The 22,893-nt window shown below is 33.1% G+C and overlaps 2 protein-coding genes across 3 annotated transcripts in view; both read left to right on the top strand.

The window, feature by feature from the left end:
• Positions 1-7,446, top strand: part of LOC143187524 (KICSTOR complex protein SZT2) — a 155,056-nt gene extending 147,610 nt beyond the window's left edge. Inside the window, exons 22-25 of the mRNA XM_076391738.1 lie at positions 605-770; positions 947-1,163; positions 4,548-5,626; positions 5,745-7,446. Coding sequence (XP_076247853.1) covers positions 605-770; positions 947-1,163; positions 4,548-5,626; positions 5,745-5,876 — 1,594 coding nt within the window. The 3' untranslated portion in view covers positions 5,877-7,446. The remainder of the gene's footprint in view (positions 1-604; positions 771-946; positions 1,164-4,547; positions 5,627-5,744) is intronic.
• A 3,802-nt stretch (positions 7,447-11,248) lies between these two features.
• On the top strand, positions 11,249-17,682 carry LOC143187535 (sorting nexin-4). 2 transcript variants are annotated; one of them, XM_076391754.1, is made up of 11 exons: positions 11,249-11,410; positions 11,480-11,539; positions 12,212-12,318; positions 12,488-12,704; positions 12,781-12,886; positions 12,976-13,085; positions 14,167-14,304; positions 14,470-14,680; positions 14,778-14,910; positions 15,056-15,170; positions 15,233-17,682. In XM_076391754.1, exons 2-11 carry the CDS (start codon positions 11,513-11,515, stop codon positions 15,281-15,283), a joined length of 1,215 nt encoding a protein of 404 aa, XP_076247869.1. In that variant the 5' UTR covers positions 11,249-11,410; positions 11,480-11,512; the 3' UTR covers positions 15,284-17,682. The 2 variants fall into 2 exon arrangements, with proteins under 2 accessions (XP_076247869.1, XP_076247868.1); XM_076391753.1 differs by having other exon boundaries at positions 11,249-11,539.
• Positions 17,683-22,893: the final 5,211 nt, after the last annotated feature.

Genomic DNA, 22,893 nt, shown 5'->3' with positions numbered 1-22,893 from the left:
CCTATGTATCACATAATTACAAAGAAGCCAGATAACAATACGTGACATATAAGTTTACCTATTAGTTTACCTAATTTTAAAATCGCTCTACTGAAAAATTAGAAAATCATGACATATCCGATTTTTCCATCTGACTATAGGTACATGTTTGTATCTTTTAATTTTTCAAAAGCGAAAATAATGTTCGCTTTTAGTTTCTCATCATTTATGTTGATTTTAAATAAATCTATCAGATAATAACATTGTCCATGTTTATAAATACAAAACAAGCAGAAATAGAAGTCCGACAACTGGAAATTCACAGTTAGTGCACCTATACTTTGTTGATAATTTTTTCGAAAATGAAGCTTCTGATGAAAAAAGTTTATTCTTTTTTGCGGATTTATTTTTTTATGAATGATCACCCCCTGTCTGATTGTACCACTGATAACGGAACACACTATATAATAATAATAAACTTTACCAGAATCTTTCTTTAAGTGAATTTGTCGAAAAGGTGTGCTCTTGTGGATTTTTATGGGCTTGAAATATGGTAAAAGGGCTCTTCTTTCGAAAATCGGACAATAGTTATGTACATAAATAACTATTTAGAAATATTTTCTAGCGTTGATGGACAAACACAAGAACAGTCTTGTTATCTTAAAAAATCGATGCTTGGAGGAGTATTGTTGTTCGAAATCTATTTGTCCCAGCCCTTTTTTATTGTTAAATTACGAATTATTGAGTGCAGCCGACTTCAAACAAAGACTACTAGCGCCTTCGTTAATCAGGTAATTTATTTTAACTTTATCTGTTTTGTATTCTTAGAAACTCAATTCCTTTTCTTAATTACAACTATTATAAAAATTATAAAAATTTTTTGTAATTAAAGTAGTTCTAAATATAATGACAACTGTTCTATTTCGTTTAAAGATAGTACAATTATTCAAATCTAAATTTGTTGCAGTTCATGTTAAGTTTTGTGGATGCATGTGACAAGATCAAGATTAATATGCACCTGCATTCCTTTACATATGATTTTCATTTACGATTCATATATTCCTATATTGCTGGAAATGTGCCTTGGTCGTTGCAACAGGGTTATCACCTTATCCATTTCCTCGACGACTTTAATAAATATTATAGCAAAGCACCGAATTATGCTAGGAATCTGGTATATAGTGGTAAGTTCTACAATTATTATGTAAACCTAGTTTTATAATATTTTACATTAAAATTAAATAATTGCACATAATAAATTTGGAAACTGTTATAACAGTCACAGATCCCTGGGCGGGTCTCTTTAGATTCAGGAATCAAAGTTTTGTCACACAATTTATTTCTGATAAATAGTTTTAATGTGAAATTTAAAAAAAATAGTGTGCTTTGAAATATTACAATGTATACCTCAGTAAATAATTCGGAAATGAAAAAGTAAATAAACATTTTTACGTAAATATTAGAATAAAACGGTCAGGGTCTAAACAAATACAGTGATTGCCAAGCGTATAATTTTTTTACCGATTGCACTGCTAGCGTCAATCATGCAGTATTAATTTAATAAGCTATTATTAGCGATGGGATTACCAGTTTTGACCTGTTACTTGCAAAAGACTGCAGTTGGTCATTCGAAAACGAGAAAGTGTGAATTGAAAATAATAGTTGATAACATAACATTCACGACCTATTCCTTCATGTCTTTTAACTTTCATTGGATAGCTTTTCTTTCACTAATTCCAGTGTTAAATCCTCCTCAAGTATGGGATCTAAAACTATTATTAGTGTATCACATGAATAGACAGCAGATCTTTATGCAGCTACAGTATGTCGATCTATGCAGGCTCTATGCAAAATGAATCTAAAATATACGTAACAAAATTCATTTATCATAATTTAAACTACAATATGTTCTAATAGTTTTTTCAATTTTCTAATATTTCTGCCCATTATAATTTTATTGAATGTCTTCCTTTAACTAACAATAAATAAATTTCAAAGTATATGCAATGAAAAACAATAAATATGGAATAAAAGAAAATTAACAGAAGAAACAGTGTTCCCTATATCATGGGAAAAACAAGTGTGATTAACGTCAGAGGAAATGCCATACGTATCCATCAGCGCAGCGGGCGCTGCACGGTGTAGCGTGTAGTTCTCTGTTACTTCTAGTAAAACTCTACTAGAATTTTCTATGAAAAATAAAGATAAAAGAGGAATGGACCGAGAAAGGGATCGAATCCACGACCTCTGAGTTCGTAGTGTAGTACTTTCTGTTTTGTATACGTATACACCAACCTTTAGTCCAATGAAACTTCAACACTAAATATCTGTATAAATAAGGTACATTCGAACAAACGCTCTAACATGACTCTAATTATTTTCGATCTAGATTCACCAAAAAAGTTTGACTGAAATCGAATACCCGAAGTCCGTAGCTTTTCCTTATGAGCCATAGTTCACAATTGCGGTCGGATTTCTTGATTTTTCACATAATTTGTCTACAATTAAGTTTACTATGTAACAACCACTCACATCTGTCGTCTGATCCACTGAAATCCACACAATCGTCACCAATATCTTTCCTATATACTATTAGCTACTATTAGCAATATTTTTATTACATTATACATTTCTCTTACGTATATCAGTTTCTAAATGTTGTTTTATTTGCGACTTTCTGCAACACCGTTTTTCACGTATTTTACGAAAGCCGTTTCGTCTGCACGGACGAGAGCCGCGGTCTATCCCCACTACCTCGTTTGATATGTGCCGTCGAGAAACGAATTCTTGGAACCATCGCGTTCGAGCTCGATGCCTGAGAACAAGGAGGCCATGAAAGACAAGGATAGTATTAGGGATTTAAGTAAGAAAAATTGAAGTTTTTTATTCGCAAACGGATTTTCACGCAAGTAACACCAGTCGATTCCTTGTGCTCTCCCGATTAAAATGATGTCAAACACGATATGATTTCGATTATTTATAACAAAGATACATAAAACTTGGTTTGTAGAAAGGAGGGTCATGATCATCCACGTATACAGTAATGTTATGGACGAGAGCCGCTGGGTTAGGTGCGCTTGGGTCTTGTCGCGGCTCTCGTCTGTAACATTACTGTAGTCCTTATGTAACATCGCTTCCGTTTTTGCTACCGCTAAGAGTCCTCTTTCGTGTACGCGACGTATGAACTGCACCTGTAGCGCCTTTCGCACAACGAGATGAATATCACTCTCGACTAGTTTGAACAAGGCGCCTACCCTTGCTAAATCTTCTAAATAAAGTTAAATAAAGCTTTAACACATTGCGTACACTTTCATTAGTTTGTGGGTTTTAAATAATTCTTATTCATAAACACCTTGACCTTGATGACCAGCATTTTAGCTGTGCAGAGTTGAGTCATCTTAAACGTAGTTGGAAAGCACCGAATCTTACATTGTGTCTCAAATGTCATTTCAAACTTGGCAAACACCTTTATGTACTTGCAGCTCATTTTGATTTCACATCTTTTTTTATATTGTTTATTATCTTCTATGTTTTTGTGATTCATAATTTTTTTTATATGTATTTGATTTGGTTTACATTACCAGAATAGTTAACAAATATCACACTCAACGAAAACTTGTTCGAGGCCACCAAAAGACTGTCGATGTGTAACAGTTAGACCGTTAGTCATGCCTGGTCAGATGGACAATATTACACACGATTTTTTTATACTTGTTTCTTGAGGATAGCTACCTCTTCAGACTGACTTTTTTTTGTTGGTAGGTCAAAAGGAAAAAATTTCACATTCAGCCATTGTGTTTTTAATATTATGCTTTATTTTGCATTCACATGTTTTTGGAATTTTGAACAGAAATGAAGGTGATACATATCGTAAAAGCAATATTCGTTTTTCTATTTAATATTTTTTTAAAATCATTAGTAACCGCCATAAATAAAAGATATTACTGTATAAATTAAAAATATGCATTTTCAAATTTACATTCACATATAAGACAAAATAAAGCTTGTTTCATGATATAAAACTTTGATTATAATGAAAATAAAATTGTAGCCCATCGGTAAGATTTCGAACCCTCGACCCGCGTGATGTGGGTCAGAGCATGCGGAACCCATAATTTTAAATGAAAGTATTTCGAAAACAAAGATCCACCATGACAGAATCCATTAAGGTTTTTTAGTACTGGACTTGTACTACAACTTGTACCTAGTGTCATTTAGAAAACGATTTCTATCCCATACTTTCTCCTTGTCAGCCAAACACTGCCCATGCACCATCTTGTGTTCAAAATCGCCTTTCCTAGTACTGACACCTAAAAGTCCCTGCCAATTCTATAACCTGATCAATCATTTACTATTACTCATCAGATATAAGAAACGAGTAATCAATTAATAAGTTATCTAGACAAGTCAAAACTGGAGACACTACTTATAGTGGTATCATACGTAGAAATTTTAATATTTACGTAGAAAGGTTATTAAATTTTCAAAGTTTCTTTATGTTTCTATTGAAAAAGTAAAAAAATGATTCATTATCGGATAAAATAACAGATCTTGTTTATTTTATGTAGACGTGGTGGCACACCGAGATTTGACAATATCTGGTCGCATTTTATATTCATACTTATTATCGCATGAAAAGAGCTACAACATGCGTGTATTTGTAATGAAAAGCGATCATCCAGATTCTCAAGAAAACGAGTACGTTTTAGTGAATTTGAAAAATACTGCTTCGATTAGTTATTGCGATATGCAAGATACAAGATATACCAACGATTTTGATGTTGCGCTGATTGTATCACATTTTGAGCAGCATCCACAAGTGGAGAAAACAGAAATTGCTCTAAAATTTTATTTGATGTTGATAAGTAAAAGGGAATTGTACCCAAAGGAAGAAGTAGAAAATAACAAATTAGGCAAATTTCGCACTGTATATAGTATTGAGAAACCCATGACACATACCTACACAGAGCCAGAAAATGTTATGGAAATGTTAAACAAACGGGTTTCGATAGAGTCGTCATCTGACTGTCAAGAACTTAATGATGATACAAACCAAAGAAAAAATGCATTGAAAATATCAGTTTCTCATCTTAATTCTAATTATAATAATACTGCACCGACTCCTCCACCAGTACCAAATTCACCATTAACACAACATACAAATGTACCGAATAAATCAACTTCCTCGTCATCTCATTTGATTCAAATACGGCAAGAGTCAATAAATTATTTGGGTTATTATTCGTCTCACGAGCAATTAATGCAGGAAATGATAATGTCTCAAGCGGATGCCGCACGTATGCATATATCAAATATGATACATGAAGGAGCATTACAGTGTAAGACACATCTTCTTTGGAATAAATTACTGGAAAGTAAGTCTGCAATGAGCTACACTGAATTTTCCGAACTTTGCTCCTTGGCTCACGTTGAGCATTTATCAAATTTAGACCCAAGACTTAAACCGTTTGTTAATCAACCAGTTTCATGGTATCAAGCCTTATCAAAAGTTTTGCAAAACAAATATCAGGAGCATCATAAGCAGTTTAATACGCCAGACGGAAATGTTACTCATCTTCTTATATTACATCCGAGCTATATTCAAGCTTTTATGATGTTGACTATGGATCTACATGCTTCTAAAGGGGTTCGTAACATTCTTTTCGATATATATCAATCGTATTTAAAATATTTTCACTTTTAATCTTACATAAAATAAAAACTTATGGAAATAAATTTCACAATCCTTTCTTTTCTACTTTCAGGATTTATACGTAGTGTATTGTAAATCGAAAGAATTCATGAACACAGCATGTCACATGGAAGATATATATTCTTTAATTGAAGAGTTTGTGAATGCTTGCTGTTTTCATCTTTGGATGAGTCTCTACAGCTAATAATAACTGTACATTCCAGTAAAACTTATTTCAAACTATTTGTAGATACTATATACATATATCAGATGACCAAAAAAAATTCTGTCACCTTTGAAATTAAAATAAGATCGTCTGACTTTAAATCAAAATACTTGTATTCACTTTTCCATTGAACTACTCCTACTTAACGCGACGATAGTTTAAAGACTTCAATTTTATAAAATTCAGAACTTTTATTGCGATGTAGACTATTATTATTATTATTCTAAGTAATTATTCTCTTATTCTAACTTCAAAATTGACAGAACATTCCTGGTTACTTAACAAATTAATTTATTCAACGTAACACATAAAATAGAATTATATTTAAAAAAAAATTGTTATATTTTCCAAAATACTTGGCACGTTGAATATCGGGTTCGCCATCGGTGACCTTTATTATACATCGTCATCGGAACTTTCAACAAATGAATAAACATCCTCTCCAACCAAAAATTGAAATACGGTGGCAAAATAAAAATGTAGAACTATGAAGAATTTAACGCAATTGTCATTCTTTTCTTATTAATACAATTATACCATTTCCAAAATAATGCCTGAAGTTTCATCAAGAAGGTAAAATTCTGCCACGACACTCAATCTGTTAAATTCGAAAATCTTCATCAGTATACAACTATTTGATATCCGTTTTTAAGAGATGTCTAGGCCAGAAGCCAACACTAGATGTAGATAGGATGTCTCTTTCTATCCTTAAAAGCAATGAAATCTCTCTCGTTGACTCGATCAAATAGATTTCATTATCTACAGCGCACTCTGTGTCAAATCAATTACTTGTAAGGGATTTCAAGATAGTTTAAGACGCTGTTTGACTTATTTTGAGTTTTAATTGAATGAAGGCGGAGTTGTCCGCCATTTCTTCTGTATGGTACGATCCTTAGTTCATAGTTCATCAAGTAGTTATAAAGTGAATTTTATATGTTTTGTGCGATCATCATTTTTCTAAAAAACATGAAAAATCTTGGCATTAATAACAAAGATTTGGCAAATATTCACTGGAATCGCGTGTACTTAACTGAATCTTTGTACTAGATAATCACTACTGTATATTATTATCATAGACAACTGTAGGATAATAAAAAGAAATAATTAACTAAATATACTTGTTGCAGAACATAATTATAACATCATTGCAATTTTTAAGAATTCTGGTTGTTAAAAAAATTATGTCGAGATATCAATATTATTACGTGAAAAGGTAAAAAAGTATTATATTTAAGAAGAAAAATTGATAGTAAAACAACATTCATTGAAATTTATATGCGTACGAAATTTATATGTTCGACAACAGGTGTCCGATAATTTAAGGGGTGATTCTAAAAAGTCGTTTAGAATCACCCCAAGAATCGTCCCTTTTAAAACGACTTTTTAGAATCACCCCTTAAATTATGGGACACCTGTTGTCGAACACCCTGTATATCATAAAAGGATGCATAACTGTAGCACCACTCTAACATCAAAGTTGAACCACAATAAATCATGTAAAATGATTTTACGAATCATTCTATTTTATGAATAAATTATGAAAATATTATTGGGTATGCTTTTAATCACATTTGTTAAAGTTTTTTCGAGATTTTACTTTAAAAGTGAATAATTACTTTCTTCAATTCTCTGTTTCTTTGATGATATGTTCATGCGGATTTCGATAACTTTAAAATATATTATAAAGGATAATATTTTGGTTAATTTTTTCCTATTCATTCAATTTGCAAAAACTAATGCTACGATTCCATTTCGACAAGTTCGTAGTAAATGTAGTATGTACATTTATGTTTGTAATTTTAATTAATACACTTTGATTATATATGTGTTATCTTATACATTTAGGAAGACTACTAATGATTCTAGTACAGTAGATTCCTTTATAACGTATTCCTCTAAACGCGGCTTCGTATAACAAAACGAAAAACTTGTAACTAGTGTCCATAAAACGCAAGTTCCGTATAACGCAGTAAATTTTAACACATTTTGATTATCTGTTTTCAAACGTAATACACACTTACCAAAACTGTCATACCACGCTCATAATCCATACATAATGCGTGTGGTTCGTATAACATGGTTTCCTATAATGCAGAACATATCCTCTGCATTCACGGGGACACAGTCAAGTAATGTCTTTTAAAGCTTGATTGCTTTTTTAAGCTAATTTTTTTGCTGTTTCGAAAAATCTGTTATTCTCGAAGCTTATATTCAAAATAATAACTATTTGCATTGATGCAATAATTCTTGTCAGAAATGCAGAATGGAAATAAAAAAGGTAGTAAGCGCCAAAACTAAGATTGTGAAGAAAATAATTTACTGATATTGTAAATATTATATAATAATTTACTGATATTGATAATAATTTACTCCACATAAACATCTTTTTTATAAAAAAAATAATTCTTTTTAAATAGCACTTACAGTCTTCTTCTTTCCCACTATTCAAATCATTTATGTACATATAGTTATTTTCTAACTCCTGCGGCGTAATGGAAGCATATGCTGCCATAATTTTAATTTTCGTATCCTCTGGTCTTGTAGATTTGTTAAGATAACAATATTTATCAATTTTCTCCAGGTAGAAAACCAGAGAAGTGATATTTAGAGTATGAGCTATTCTACATCAAAACGCACAGGTGACTAATTTATTGTTGCCAACTTTTTTCAAATTTATAGCATTTATTGGTAACCTCACGAAAATAAAGCATACCAAATCTCAGCCACCTGTTTCAACTGGTTTCCGGAATATATAATGTTAAAGTTTCGAAAATTTGACGAAAGCGGCTAACGTGTTATTACTTAAATTGTAATTTGTCAGTTATTTTTAAAGATAAAGCCTTAACTTTTAGCTCATTTCAAAGCTGAAAGAATGCTGTATCCAACTATATGATGTATATATTTTGTTTACTGTTAATAAATATTGATAGTCGATGTCAAAGTTTCACATTCCGGTTTGGTGTTCTTCTACACATGCACCGGCTTTAAAAAAAACACCACTCGATTCCTTGAATCTTTAGCTACAAAATACATGTTAATGCGAATTAATATATCACACCGCTAAAAATCCGTATACCCAATACTGGCTTACGCGTTTTCTATATTTTTGCTTAAGGGCGTACGGTAGTCACGTGACTTTTCGAGATTACTAGGTCGGTACATGCTATTACAGTTTTCGTTACAGAAATAGTGTTACTAACAGACATGTGGCTGCCTGATGAACGCAAGGTGGAGCCCTTCTATGATTTCGAATTCAGGAGGTAGGTTAGAAAATTTCCCCCTCTACTTTACACACTACTATACGAGCTATGTGTACGTGAACTCAACGCTTCGCGACCGACTTCGGACATTTGCGGAAAGTAAAGAGAGTGCGAATATGAGTCTTACTCTCTCACTCTTGAAACGCCATATTCAACTGTTGAAATCCATACAAGCGGCACGAGCCACGCGCGATGTTTCCGGTTGCTGAGATATTTTCAGTGATTCAATATAGCATTGAATCGTGCGAATGTAGTGGTATTTATCAAACGAAACATGATATTTGTATGTGTATAACTTTTACACGTGTCACATTCTAAATACCACATTCATACTATTCATTGTTTGCCCACATCGATGCGATCTATTACAACGATAATTACAAAATACATGTATTAAAATTTTGTATTTAAAAAATAAAACTTGATATTTTGATGCCCGTCTCCCCTACCCCTACCTCTGTAACCGCCGTCACGACCCCGCTCAAGGTTAGAACCGCCGTTCTTCCACTTGTGTTGTGTGAGCTCTTTCTCTATAATATTGAAAATAAATACAACGCGAGCCGAACATGACCGATTATTACTCGATATCGCGGCAGTTATATAATCGACAGTATTAAGATATTTCAGTTCCCTATGCATGTCTGGTGGTGTATCCAAATGCACACGACTGTTTTGAATATATATGCGATCTACTGTATTTGTTTCTTCATTATACATAATCTAACTGCGACATCAGATGTGTATAGGATCTCACAATCTCACCTCGTAACTGTAATGAAATGATGGACGTTAAAACCCAGGGATCCTATACCTGTCATCTATCTTTACCATTGCTCGAGTTCAAATCCCGTTCAAACCTATAACTTTTTTTTTATTCTACAAGTAATTTTAATATACAATTCCAATCTTTATACAAATTTGATTTTATATTACTTTGGTTCAAATTATTATTTTATTCCATAAAAGACTGGTTGTAAAAAAGTGAGTACAGTGTAACTGTGCTTTATGGCTATCTGTGTGGCTAAAATATGAATTATATTTTCTACAGTATTTTATAAATGGAGTAATATATGAAACAAAGAATTCTAAAGTTAAAAAACTGAAAAAAATTATGTTATATGAAAACAGAAAAAAGAAATTTGCCGATCGCAAAGGGTTAAATATGTCTAGGCAAATGGAAATACCACGCGCGGCTTGTGCCGTTTGTCGGCAACTTCGACAGTATTTCAAGAGCGAGAGAGTAAGGTTCACTTTTTCGCGTCCTCTTTTGACTTTCCGAAGTTGTTCGCAATGACTCGAAGCACCCAATCTTAAAGTGGTGTGTGTAGTGGAGAGGGAAATTTTCAGTAACTCGCATCGTCAATTTGGGTATCACAGATTCCGATTCCACATCGGTAGCCTATCAAATTAGGCTCCGCCTGGTCCGCAAAAGCCCAACTAAATTTGTCACATTTTTTGCTGTGTTTTATCGATAACCCAACCAAAGCAGTACTGTGGTATGGTTTTACGGCCTGACACTTTTCGTCCTTATATGAGAACATTTTGAACTGGGAAAGGGTTCATTCGATAGAAAAAAATACAACGCAGCGCAGTCAACTCGCGATTTCGTTCAAAACACTCTCTAAATTACATAAAAATGCTTAAATTTCTATAGCTGTCAATAGTAGATTTTTGCTCTATAAATACTTGTGTAACCCTTAATCGATTCACATTTTCTCAGTTCAGTTCATTTTAAAACTTAAAATATTTTAATTTATGAGAGGTCTTATTAAGGTTTATAAAACTTCCTATTGAAGGTATAAGAAACGATTAAAAATTTTAAAACCTAGTTGGTGTCGGTCACGTATCACGACACGGTATGAAAAAACGTAAGAAAGTAAAGGTGATATTGTTCACATGTTTCACTAGTACCCTCTAAAGGAAGAACATGTAATTTTTTTCTGTAAGATCACAAGAATTTTGTGTTGGGGGTAACGTGTCGGTCCACCTCTCCTTTTTACACCATGAACGAAACCATTGAAACTTTACTACCCTATTTGCCCTTCTATTTGCGCCGTATGGTATATGCCTACAAGATGGCGCAGATCAAACGCTCTCAGACGACAGAAGACTAACAGTAAGTTCCACACGACACCGTATCCAGTTCTATAGATCAGTGGCGTACGTACAACATATATCTACGTTCGAACCCCCCTGGCCCCTGAGTTTGAGCAACACTGCCCAGTAATGGAGAAAGTGGATATGATGTGAAAGGTTTTAAAGTTTCTTCGTCACTTCATAGATTTTTAGAATTGACTTAAAATCATGGAAGAAGTGTTTCAGAACGGGAATTACCAGAAGGAGACGAACGCAAATATGACTACAACGGTGACACACAAAGAGGTAAACAATAACTTCTCGATCTCCACTTCAATTGTCAGTTCGCCTGTCATTCCAGTAGATGTGACTCGGCCTTACACCAAACGCCTTATCCTTTCAACAATTTCCGTTCGTTAGTTATTTTAGTGTTGTAAATGATAAGTTTGGTCATTGTCTAACCTACAGGTTTAACAAATAACGATATCAATATTATACGTACCTTACGAAAAAATCGGAGTGACACGGAATATATTTGTTATTACTCGCGTAAATATTGAAAATTTCATATCTCTGATTTAATACACATATTCTTATAATTTTGTTCTCGATAAATCATACATATGTTATTCTTATTACTTAGATGGTCATATTTTTGGCTTGAAATTCGGAATAATCGACCGGGAAATTTGAACTCAAGATTTAAACTGAATCAATGAGTTAAAGAACTGTATAACGGCAAAAACTATATTGGCTAATTATGGACTTACTTGTAATTGTTCTTCAACTCACAGATTCAATTTGAAGATCCAATATTATAACTTTCATATTAATACATTTTAATAAATAGATATTAAAGGTTGATAGTATTTACTTCTTGCTTATCTTTTTTTTTTCTTTTATTATAATTTTATTTAAAGCATAATTATAAGCAATATATAAGTGTCATTTGGTTATATATTGTATTCTTAATTAAAGGCTTCATTACTCAATCACATGGAGATTTCAATAGTGGAAGCAGAAAAGCGAGCAAATGGAGCATTGAATTTGAGAGAATTTTATACAGTCTACCTCATTGAAACCAAGTGAGTCATAAATATTTTACTTACTCGTAATATAATTATCATTGTTTCTTCAAAATCTAATAATCCTCTATTGCCAGATTCTTTATATGATTCTGTATTATATAATTACAATATCTTAGAAATGTCGTTCTGAAACTTACATAAAATGTTTTTGTACAAATTGTTCTAGAGTTACTGATCCAGATTTTAAAGGTGCACTTACCGAAACAAGTTCTCTATGGCGTAGATATACAGAATTTGAATTACTCAGAGCTTATCTAGAAATTTCTTATCCATATATTGTATTGCCTCCATTACCAGAAAAAAAAGTTTTATATGCATGGCAAAAAGTTACCACTGATACATTTGATCCAGACTTTGTTGATCGACGTAGAGCAGGTCTTGAGGTATATATATTAACACATTTATTTAATTATGCATCTCATTAAACACTTATTTCAAACATTTAAAACTTTTTTTAAGAATTTCCTGCTGAGAGTAGCATCACATCCTATATTATCTCATGATGAGCATTTCATGGGATTTTTACAACTAAAAGATGGATGGAGAGAAAGCATTAAAGAAACTGGTAAATCATACACCTTCTTGAAGACATTATTTTATTAATTAATTACGTCATATATTTATTAAATGTAATTTGATTTTGTTTTTGAATAGGATATATGCAAATAGCAGAATCAAAATTAAAAGCATTAAGTGTTGCAGTGCGATTGAGGAAACCAGATAAACAGTTTGAAACCATAAAAAATTATGGAATTGAACTTCAAGTATGTCTATTGTTTAGTTAATTATCCAAAACTACATAACTGTGAGATGTAACGAATATATGTCGAAATAGTTTAAGTGGGGGTGGATATGTCCCACACAACGGACTTTATATTGTCATGGAGATGCACGACGCTAAAAAGATGACCATGACAGACTATGCAGCGACTCCCTTGTTCATTCATAGAGCATTTTATATCCCATTTCTATTACCTCTTAAAGTATTTCGGTGTATATTTGTTGAACCCTATACATCACACATGTATTTCAAAAGTGTAACAACTTAAAAAATGTGATTATTGAGTTGCAACCCTGAAGTAGTTCATTAAACAAATTTCTCTTTATTATAACAAAGTTACATACTGAATTTCAATATCGAAGAGTATTTAAATAGTTTGTCAAGTAAGTAATTACTTAGTAATTACTAGTAGTAATACTAAGTAGTAATTACTTAGTAATTACTAGTAGTAATACTAAGTAGTAATTACTAAGTAATAATTACTTAATTAGTAATTACTAGTACTTAGTAATTACTTACTTAAATAATCTTAAGTAAGTAAGATTATTTGAAATAATGTAAACAAAATTATTTACTTCAAATAATGAGCAACTTTTTTAAACAATTTATATTGTGACTGCATCTCCTCTATAACATACTTCGCACTAGAGGGACTTTCTCCTATGTACCACTTTCTCAAAAGTAGTCACCTAACTATTCTTTTGTACAAATACAACTCTCTGAGCTGACCGGACTATCCCTGCATCTAAGACAGGGTTTGCTAAGTAGCCTTGCTGATGAGAGTCCAGTAGCAGAGACCCAGGACGCGGAACACACACACTCTCTGTCTCTTACACACACGCGCGCGTTTTTGAACTGCTTCAATGCAAATCAGATAACCTTCATCAGACAATTCTATTCTTTTCGTCGATGTTATTATTTTAGTACCTCATTACTTACTAAGCTCATAAATAGTTTTTCCTAAAAATCATATTTCTTTAAGTTATCACTTCTGATGTACATGTGCTATGCATTATATTATGTATAATATACATCATATATATACATATGTGTGTTTATTTTAGAATAATTTATGCAATCTTCTTCGCGTAAGAGCACGATTAGTAGAAAAACAATACAGTTTATATAAACTGCATGCAAATTATGGTCGTGTGTTCAGTGAATGGAGTGCCATAGAAAAAGAAATGGGCGATGGATTACAGGTATTCTAATTTTATATGTAACGAAATCTCACAATATTATTAATTTTTAAAAGACTAAAATGAGTAGATTTTTCATAGAAGAACTATAAATATTGAGACATAGTTTGAGATAAATTATAGGTATATGTATTGCAAAGCACACTGCATTACAGCCTGTTTTCTTAGAAATCTGGTCACTATTTGGATTCGTTAGCGGCAACTATAGACACAACCCTTGAAGAAGAGGAACTAATAGCTGATCAATTAAAAGAATGGTTGTTTGGTGCCTCTGCATTACAAGCAGTTATCAGACGAAGAGAAGCTTTGCAGTTAGCTAAAGATGAGGCTCATGACGCATTGACTGCTGCATTTGAACAGAAGGAAAAAGTCATACAAGGTTTTGTTCTTTAATAAATATTTCAACAATTGAAGTTATTTAAGTTACTATTTGAATGAATGGAAAAAGTTCTGTAATATTATATGTGTTGTTATAGGTAAATCTAGCTTAATGTCACGACTATTTGGTTCTGTGGATACAGAAGAAGTTCGTGAATTGAAGATTCTTCAACTGGAACAAAGAATTGCACAACATGAAGAAGCTGTTAAACGAGTAGACGAAGACTTAAAGTAAAAGTTTATGCCAATTAGTACTTATGATTTATGAATAATAAGAAAATAGAAGTTAATATGTTAAAAATAGTTTCGTTTAAAAACTAGAAATACTACAGTATCTTACATGAACGTTTAATCACTTTATTTATTACATCTTCAGGTCTTTTTCTATCAAAGCAATGATGGACATAGAGAGATTTCAACACCAAAAGGTGGTAGATTTAAAGGAAATTTTGGCAGCTTATTGCATTTTGCAATTCAAACTTGCTCGAAAGGTAAACTTTTAACAAGCACAAACTTGTACCTCATACAAATACATCTATATTACATATTGCAGGGATTGCAAGCTTGGCAGCACATCAAGAACTGTCTCGAAAGTATGCCATAATAAGTATTTCTTAAGTTAAATCGACGTAGAACAATAATTGTTTTCATATCTCACATACAGTATACATTCCTATATTTTTAAACTCTTTCATACTTACGCTTATTATTACATCAATATACAAGATTGTTTCTATCAGTTAATGTTAGACTAGATAACATTTTATGTATATATGTGTGCAGTGTATCTGATCTATCCGAAGATAGTCAAAAGTTCTCTAAAGTATTCAACATGTATAGAAATTGTTCCTGTTAAAAATGTTTGATATGGAGAAGAACATACAGACATTCAAAAGTTTTATCTTTCACTTAGAAACATGAGAAGGTATTAAGACTTAATTTTTAAATTAAATGTTATAATTTCTTCCTTATAATGTAAAAGCATATACTTTGATGAAATATTTATTTGTAATTTGCAATGTTTTATTACGTACAAAAAATTTAATTTAGTTGTAAAAAATTTGATGGTATTTTGTAATGTCTTTAATTACATCAAATTTTATAAGAAGAGTTTGTTTATATTCTCCATAACCTGACATTTTTTTATATAAACAGATAAAACGGATACACTATATGTATAAAATAATATACATACGGGATATATAAATATGTGAACTATTTAGTACGTATATGTATTTAGTTTGTCCTTGTATATGGAGGATACACTTACTATTAATATTACGTGGACATTTGGGTAATACTTCAGAATCGCCATTAATTTAGATTTATCATTTATGTATAACATACACCAAACAAAGTTAGATAACCACCAAATGAAATTTGTTGTATGTTAACGATAAAAGCTTAAGGCCCGCTGCAGACGAGCGGTTTTTTGTCGCTGGGGCAATTCGCCATTGCGCATTGTAGCAATTAGAACAATTCTCAATTTTTAATTATGGAAAACAAGAAGACCTACTAACGCGGCAACCAGGTAACACGTTTGCGTATTTTTAAAAAAAAACGTCAGGTCTTGCTTCGCTCAATTTGTCGCAAATGTGCCGACTACTTGCCGCGTTTGTATGCCTTTTCTTGTTTTTTACAATTAAAAACTGGAAATTGTCCCTGTTGCTACAATGCGTCATTGAAAGAAACACTCGTTTGCAGCGAGCCTAAAGTATCGTTGTATTTTTTTATGAATTCTTATATCTACACTCAATAGGATCTTCGATCTCATTATTGTCGTTCAGATCTCTTAGTATGATGTTATTTATTCACACGATTACATTCATTTTTTATAATACTAGATATTTTAATGTTTTTGATATAAGATTATCGATATAATTAGAAAATTATGGCTTTTTCTTTCACTACACAACAATGGTTAAAATATTTTTTTTCTAGTTTCAATTTATTTAAAAATTTCAACACACTTTTATAATGTATTACAGCTAAATTAAATATGTGCTACAGCGATGTTAAAATATTACAACAATTCTTCTTCACCTGTCACTTAGGCGTTAAATTTTGATTACATTCCAGTTGGCGATACATTGTAAGATACGATAGGAATACGATGAGCAAAAGTATAAGCATGCAATACCAAATTATTATTGAAGTAGTTAATATTACAAATTTTTACGTTAAATAGTAGGATCAACAAATAACTAAATTAATAGTTATGTATATGTTTTACAAAAAGTGTAATATTTTATGTTCGTTTGTGTAAACAGTGTACAGTGTATTTAATCTATTTACTGCCAACTATGATACATCTCGCAATAAGTGTATTATACAGGATGTCTCAAAATTGGTGGTACAAGCGGAAAGGAGGTGATTTTACATGAAAAAGTAAGTCGAAAATGTACAATAAACTTTTTTGATATCGTATTTCATTTTCGAGAAAATTCAATTGGAATTATAAGTCGGTGCAAGCGTGCGGAAGTACAGTTTTAGGTACTTGAAGATACACGGTGTAAGGAGAACACTCTCGGTCTGATCAGTTTGATTGTAATTGGTCACGGAATAAGTTTATAGCCGTTTGAGTTGGGAATTATTAGAAAGGATAAACGAAAATTTTATATAATACTTTTATCAAAAAACAAACTTAATATAAGTTTCTATTATCGAAATAATAACTCAGATAATTCGGTTATATTATATTAATCTATCATGTTAATTATGTATTAATTAATACTATTATATTATATTTCATATTATATATATATATTACTAAAATTTAAACATTTTTATTGTTGCGGTTGCGTACAATGCGCTTTGAAGCAGAGATTGATGAAAGAGCTGGCTTGTTGGGGCATACTTGGCAAAAATATACTTTCTTTGTGTACACTAACTAATTTTTTGTCTACTAATTGTTACTTGTCTGTCCAATTTTATTATTTCACAACTCTTTGTAACTAACCGTTGTCTTACAGATTTTTCCTAGTGAAGATCATTACATGTCTGTATTATTTACTGTCGCCAGATGAAATTAGGTGATCATTGTAAAATTAAACAAAACGAAAACAAAATTTCTTTGTATATGAAAAATTTCATTCCAGAACACTACGAGATGTCTTGTAATTGGCACTTAGTACACGAATTTTATTCAGTGAATCCAGCTACGATATATCGTAGTATTTTTTCATTTTCAAATTACTATAAACGCCATTTTTAGCACTATACAGGGTGTAACATATATACGTTTCAATATTTTAGGTAGGAAGTGGTAGGAAACCTCAAGCGGATCACAAAATGTCTCATAACATAGTGTCCGATCTGCTTCCATTTTGCAATAATAATGCTTCAAAGTTAACATGTCTATACAGTAAACTACGAGTCGGAGCATTTTGTAATTTTGCAGATATATTAAGGAGGAGCAATAGAAGACAAAAGTCTTAATACATTTTATTATATCTCTTACAGTTTAATTTTTATAAAGCTTTAAAGATCAAAAATGCTTGCGGGAAGAATGTAGATAACACACAAAGATATAGTGTAACCTTGTGCTGCCAGACTGAGGACTGTAACCTAAAAGATTGTCAGTAGTCAGCTGTTCAAGATTGACTCAATGATCGTCAGAGCAGAGTCCGTTTACAATAGGAGTCCCATGTCCCATTAAAGGACTTTTGTCTATGAGGGACTTAATATGTGTTCAGGGCCTTCCGAAACAAACACAACTTTCTTAAGCAACCGAATTCTCTAGATTCTAGATCAATGGATTCTTTGAATGTGTTGGTTTCACTGATATGTATGAGCTACTCTTCGTTTCAGAATATAGTGCTAACTTTAAGACATTATTACTGCAAAACGAAAGCAGATCGGGCACTATGTTGTAGGACATTTTGTGATCCAATTGAAGTCTTAAAATATTGAAACGTATACATGTTACATCCTGTATATGTAACTAATTGATATTAGATTTTGTGAACTCCATGTTTTCTTTAAAATAAAATCTTGGTACCCAGGGCCAGACGTTCTAAAGCCTAGTAGTGAATGTGTTAATGGAAATACGTGGTATCACATTTACGGTTTTATTTGGCAATACTCTAATGTAACATCTAAGTTCCAATAGAATTGTAACGCTTTAATTACAATGACCCAGCCCTAGTACCATCCCACCATAAAAAATCCTCAACTCAACGAACCTAGTTCTATGGACAAAGACAATGAATCGATATAGTAAAAATAAGTGAGAAAGATATAATAGGACGAGCAGCAGCGGCTGACGCCACGCATTTGAAACAAATGTCACGTATATTACAGAAAACATGCAATTTCAAGAATATTAATTTCTATAATTTTCATCTTACTTTTATAGCGAACTTACTTTTTTATAACGAATTCCTGTAATAAAATCGCTACTTGTAACGCGAAAATTACAGTATGGACTCCCGACTTATTGTAATTTAAACGCGACATTACTGTACATAACTTTTGTTACACAAAGGTATCAAACTAATGTTTCGTACCTTTATCTTTACTTTCTACTATAGTTTCCACCTTCCTTGCATATTTTCTATTAAATTCTGGATATCTGTTTCATTACTGCACTACACAGAGTTCGTCAAACAAATGAATGATATTAAAAATATTAATTTTTTAAATATTAATTTTACAGATACGGTAATAACATGTCTACGTTATACTATTTATGTTTTAAATGACATCTGACAAATGTATGCCGTTTCTATGATTGTTGACATCAGTGCTGCGTAACATTTTTAGCGGAAACTAAATTTTTTTGTGACATTCTTTCCTTTTAGCTAACGAGAGATATTTTATGGACACCTACAATTTTATGTACCGTAGTTACGAAAATAGTGCTAACAGCATTAAGTCCGCTGCAGATGAGCGGTTTCTTTGCTATCGCGGCAATTCGCCATCGCGTATTATAGCAACAAGGAGAATTCCCAATTTTCAATTGCGGAAAACAAGGAAAGACATACAAAAGCGTCAACTAGGCGGCACGATTGCGGAAAATTCACGCAAAGTTGTGAAACAGGGTCTGTGCTCTTTTGAAATTACACAAAGTTGCCGCGTTCATATGCCTTTTCTTATTTTCCATAGTTGAAAATTGGGAATTATCTTTGTTGTTACAACACGTTGCGGCAAAAAACGAGTCGTTTGCAGCGGGCCGCGGGCCTAAGCATGACTTGCTTTTTTTTGAAAAGATGCAAACGTGTCGCCTAGTTGTCGCTGCAACTTGTGTTCCTATATTCTTCCTTGTTTTTCACAACTAAATAGTGAGAATTGTCCTTGTTGTTATATCACGCGGATAGTTTCAGAAAGTTGAGATTCAATTTTCATCTTTCGTATTTGTGATATTCAAATTTTGCTCTATTTTGGTTTTTAGGGGCACTGGAAATGTTGGACAGAGACCGTGACAGTCCCTTAATGGAAAAATAGAGGGTGCTAGCAGTCCAAACTTTGTAGTGAATTATGTCTCGCCAACTAACTCTCGCTTGTTCTACGAGACCTCGGGTTCTAAATATCAAATCAATCCGTTCTTTTATCAAAGTATAAACTTTATTTTTTAACAATGGCAAAACTCGTACTCTCAACAAAAGATAACATGCGCAATTATTAGCACGAGAGAGACTCTCCTTGATGGACTGAGGTACGCTGTGATTGGTCGATTAACGCTCTCTTCTGACATATTCTATAACTTCTATAGTCAAAGGTTTCAAGACTGAAAGAGAGTAAGACTAACATTCACATTCTCTTTCGACTTTCCGAAACTATCCAAAGCTTCGAGTACTCTCGATTGAATCTTCCTCTATCGAATGATTTCATTTCCAGCTCATGATTTTCTAATATAAGGACGGAAAATGTATCCCTGAGTCAACAGTGCTTTTTGCCAGGTTATAGATAAAACAGAGTAAAAAAGTGATAAGTTTAGTTTGGCTGGTGCACACCAAGCGGCACCTAATTAGGAAGCCTGTGATGACCAGATTTGGCACGCGAGTTATTAAGAATTTGCCTTTCTATCACACATACTACGCACGAGCCACATGCATCGTTCTTATGCATGTTCCACAAAAAGCCCCGTGAAAAGTCACTCGAGAGACGTTGTCTTTGCACGAACAGTAGATGAATTCGGCTCTTCAGACCACTTCAGACCGTTTCAGACCGCTTCGAACTGCTTTGGATCGTTTTGGACAGCTTTGAACAAAGCATAGGAATTGTTAGAAACTTCGAAGTCAACGAATGCTCGAGTAGGGCATGTGCGTTTCGTTAATGTGCTTTCTCTATCGACGGTCAAGTGGGTACCTCTAGTGTTACCATAAACTATAAACAAAGAAAAGGGCGAGACTGACGAAGGCGTCCTCACGGCTAAAAGACGGTCGAAAGATCATTCTTGTACGAGCAGTCGTCGTGACTGGTAAAAGCCACTAATAAACCGAACATAGTTTTGCTATTGGCATAAACGCCTGCAGATTCATTTCTTGTGACCGCTCATCACGCCAATCCTGATTTATCCTTACAGAATAGATATTAATGAAGTATAGGAATAGACATAACATGCAACGTATTTTTCTCTCCCAAATAAACAGGATTCTAGAACCCCGTTCAGGGTTGCCGTCGGTTGCTCATTCTCTGCATGCAGGGCACCATTTCGCTTTCCCCACTCTTCCTACTGATACTTCTCAAGACCGAGTAGAACAAACTAAGGTTCGTTTAGAAAAAGTAGACTATCAGATGTTGTTCAGTACAGAAATTTGAATGACAAGTTGTTCTAATGAACTAAATTCATCTTCGTAATGTGAAATAAATATAAAAGAAACACGAAATGAGAGTTAGAAAATTATGTACTTACGTTATTGTACTTCTCTTAATAATGTTTTGTGTTATAAATGAAATGTTATGGTTGTACAATTTACAAGAGTAATATACCATATATGAATAAAGTTATTTACAGGAATATTATAATATAATATATACAAAAGTTATTTACAGAAGTATTAATACAATATACAGAGTGTTTCAGAATAGATCGGTATAAGTTTAAGTGGTGATTTTAGACACCAAAATACAGCGAAAATCAAGAATAATCTGTTAGTTATAAATCTTTATGGATTGCAACGAATAGACAAGGTTATTGTTATTCAATGATATTCATCAATTTTAACTGAATTTTGGATCCTGCAGCCTTGTTGAGTGTCTTAAAATTTCCGTTCAGGTTTTCGGCGATGAGTAACCGTCTTCCCTCTCTTACGTCAGTGGGATACTGCTGTTTGGACTACCACTGCTTGAAGCTTTCGGGCGGGCTCATTTCTAGTGCTTTTCACCAGATTTTTAGACGCTTATAGCTAATAAACGAAGCCTCAAACATGAAATCATTATTCATGATTTTGGTTTTATTTTGGTCTCTAGAATCACCCCCTAAATTTATCTCGTGCTGTATAGAAACACCCTATGTACAGAGATCCTCATGTAACCTTTCCGCTCCTTATTCTAAATCCTTTCCGCTCCTTACTTTAACAATGTTTTATTTAGTCTCATATTCCAAGTTCTACCAAACTGTTGCAAACCATATATTCCCTTTTCTACTTTACACACTTCTCGTATTTCATTCTCGATACCTATCGGTTGTTCCATTTTGTTGCCACTCTCTCGTGTATTTGCGAGAGCTAGCGTGTTCTACCACCGATCGTCGTTAGGTGTGACAGAGATAGTATTTTGGGATCCTTGGGGTCAGCGACCTTTCGGGAGGCAAAACGGGGGGCCGGGACCGTGACGTTTTACCGAAACAACTGGAATTCGCTAATTCGGCACGAAATCATTGACCTGAACGCAGCTGTGCGATTGAATGCACGTGTAATTAGCACGAGTTATAACAATATACACGAGCTCACTTACGTTACGTCATCCTCCATTTTGGTGTATATTCATTTGAATTCAATTGTTTTCATCTCATTCTCACGTGACACTAATTTACAAACTTTTCCTTTTTTCATACATTTGTAACGTTTGAGAAGGCCGTGAACTCCTCAAACACAACTAGTCACCAGCGCGGCCGCGAGGTGGCACCGCGAAACTCGCGACACCGCGACCATATAAGGCGCTGCGAGAGCGTCGAACAGACAGAGCGTTCCAGCCGCCGTAGTGAACCCTTAGCGAGTGATAGTTGAACCGAGCATTGTAAGTTGGCTCTCTCTCTCTCTCTCTCTCTCT

This window comes from Calliopsis andreniformis, unplaced genomic scaffold, assembly GCF_051401765.1.
Source record: "Calliopsis andreniformis isolate RMS-2024a unplaced genomic scaffold, iyCalAndr_principal scaffold0048, whole genome shotgun sequence".
NCBI classification, from domain to species: Eukaryota; Metazoa; Arthropoda; class Insecta; order Hymenoptera; family Andrenidae; genus Calliopsis; species Calliopsis andreniformis.
Note: the sequence above shows the minus strand (reverse complement) of the source record. Positions and strands in the feature narration are given on the sequence as shown.

Bases quoted from the DNA above. Each gene is read 5' to 3' on its own strand.
- LOC143187535 (XM_076391753.1), top strand. From the start codon at position 11,462: ATGGAAGAAGTGTTTCAGAACGGGAATTACCAGAAGGAGACGAACGCA. The intron at 14,681-14,777 runs GTTTTGTTCTTT...GTGTTGTTATAG, and splicing joins GAAGGAAAAAGTCATACAAG to GTAAATCTAGCTTAATGTCA. The intron at 15,171-15,232 runs GTAAACTTTTAA...TACATATTGCAG, and splicing joins AATTCAAACTTGCTCGAAAG to GGATTGCAAGCTTGGCAGCA.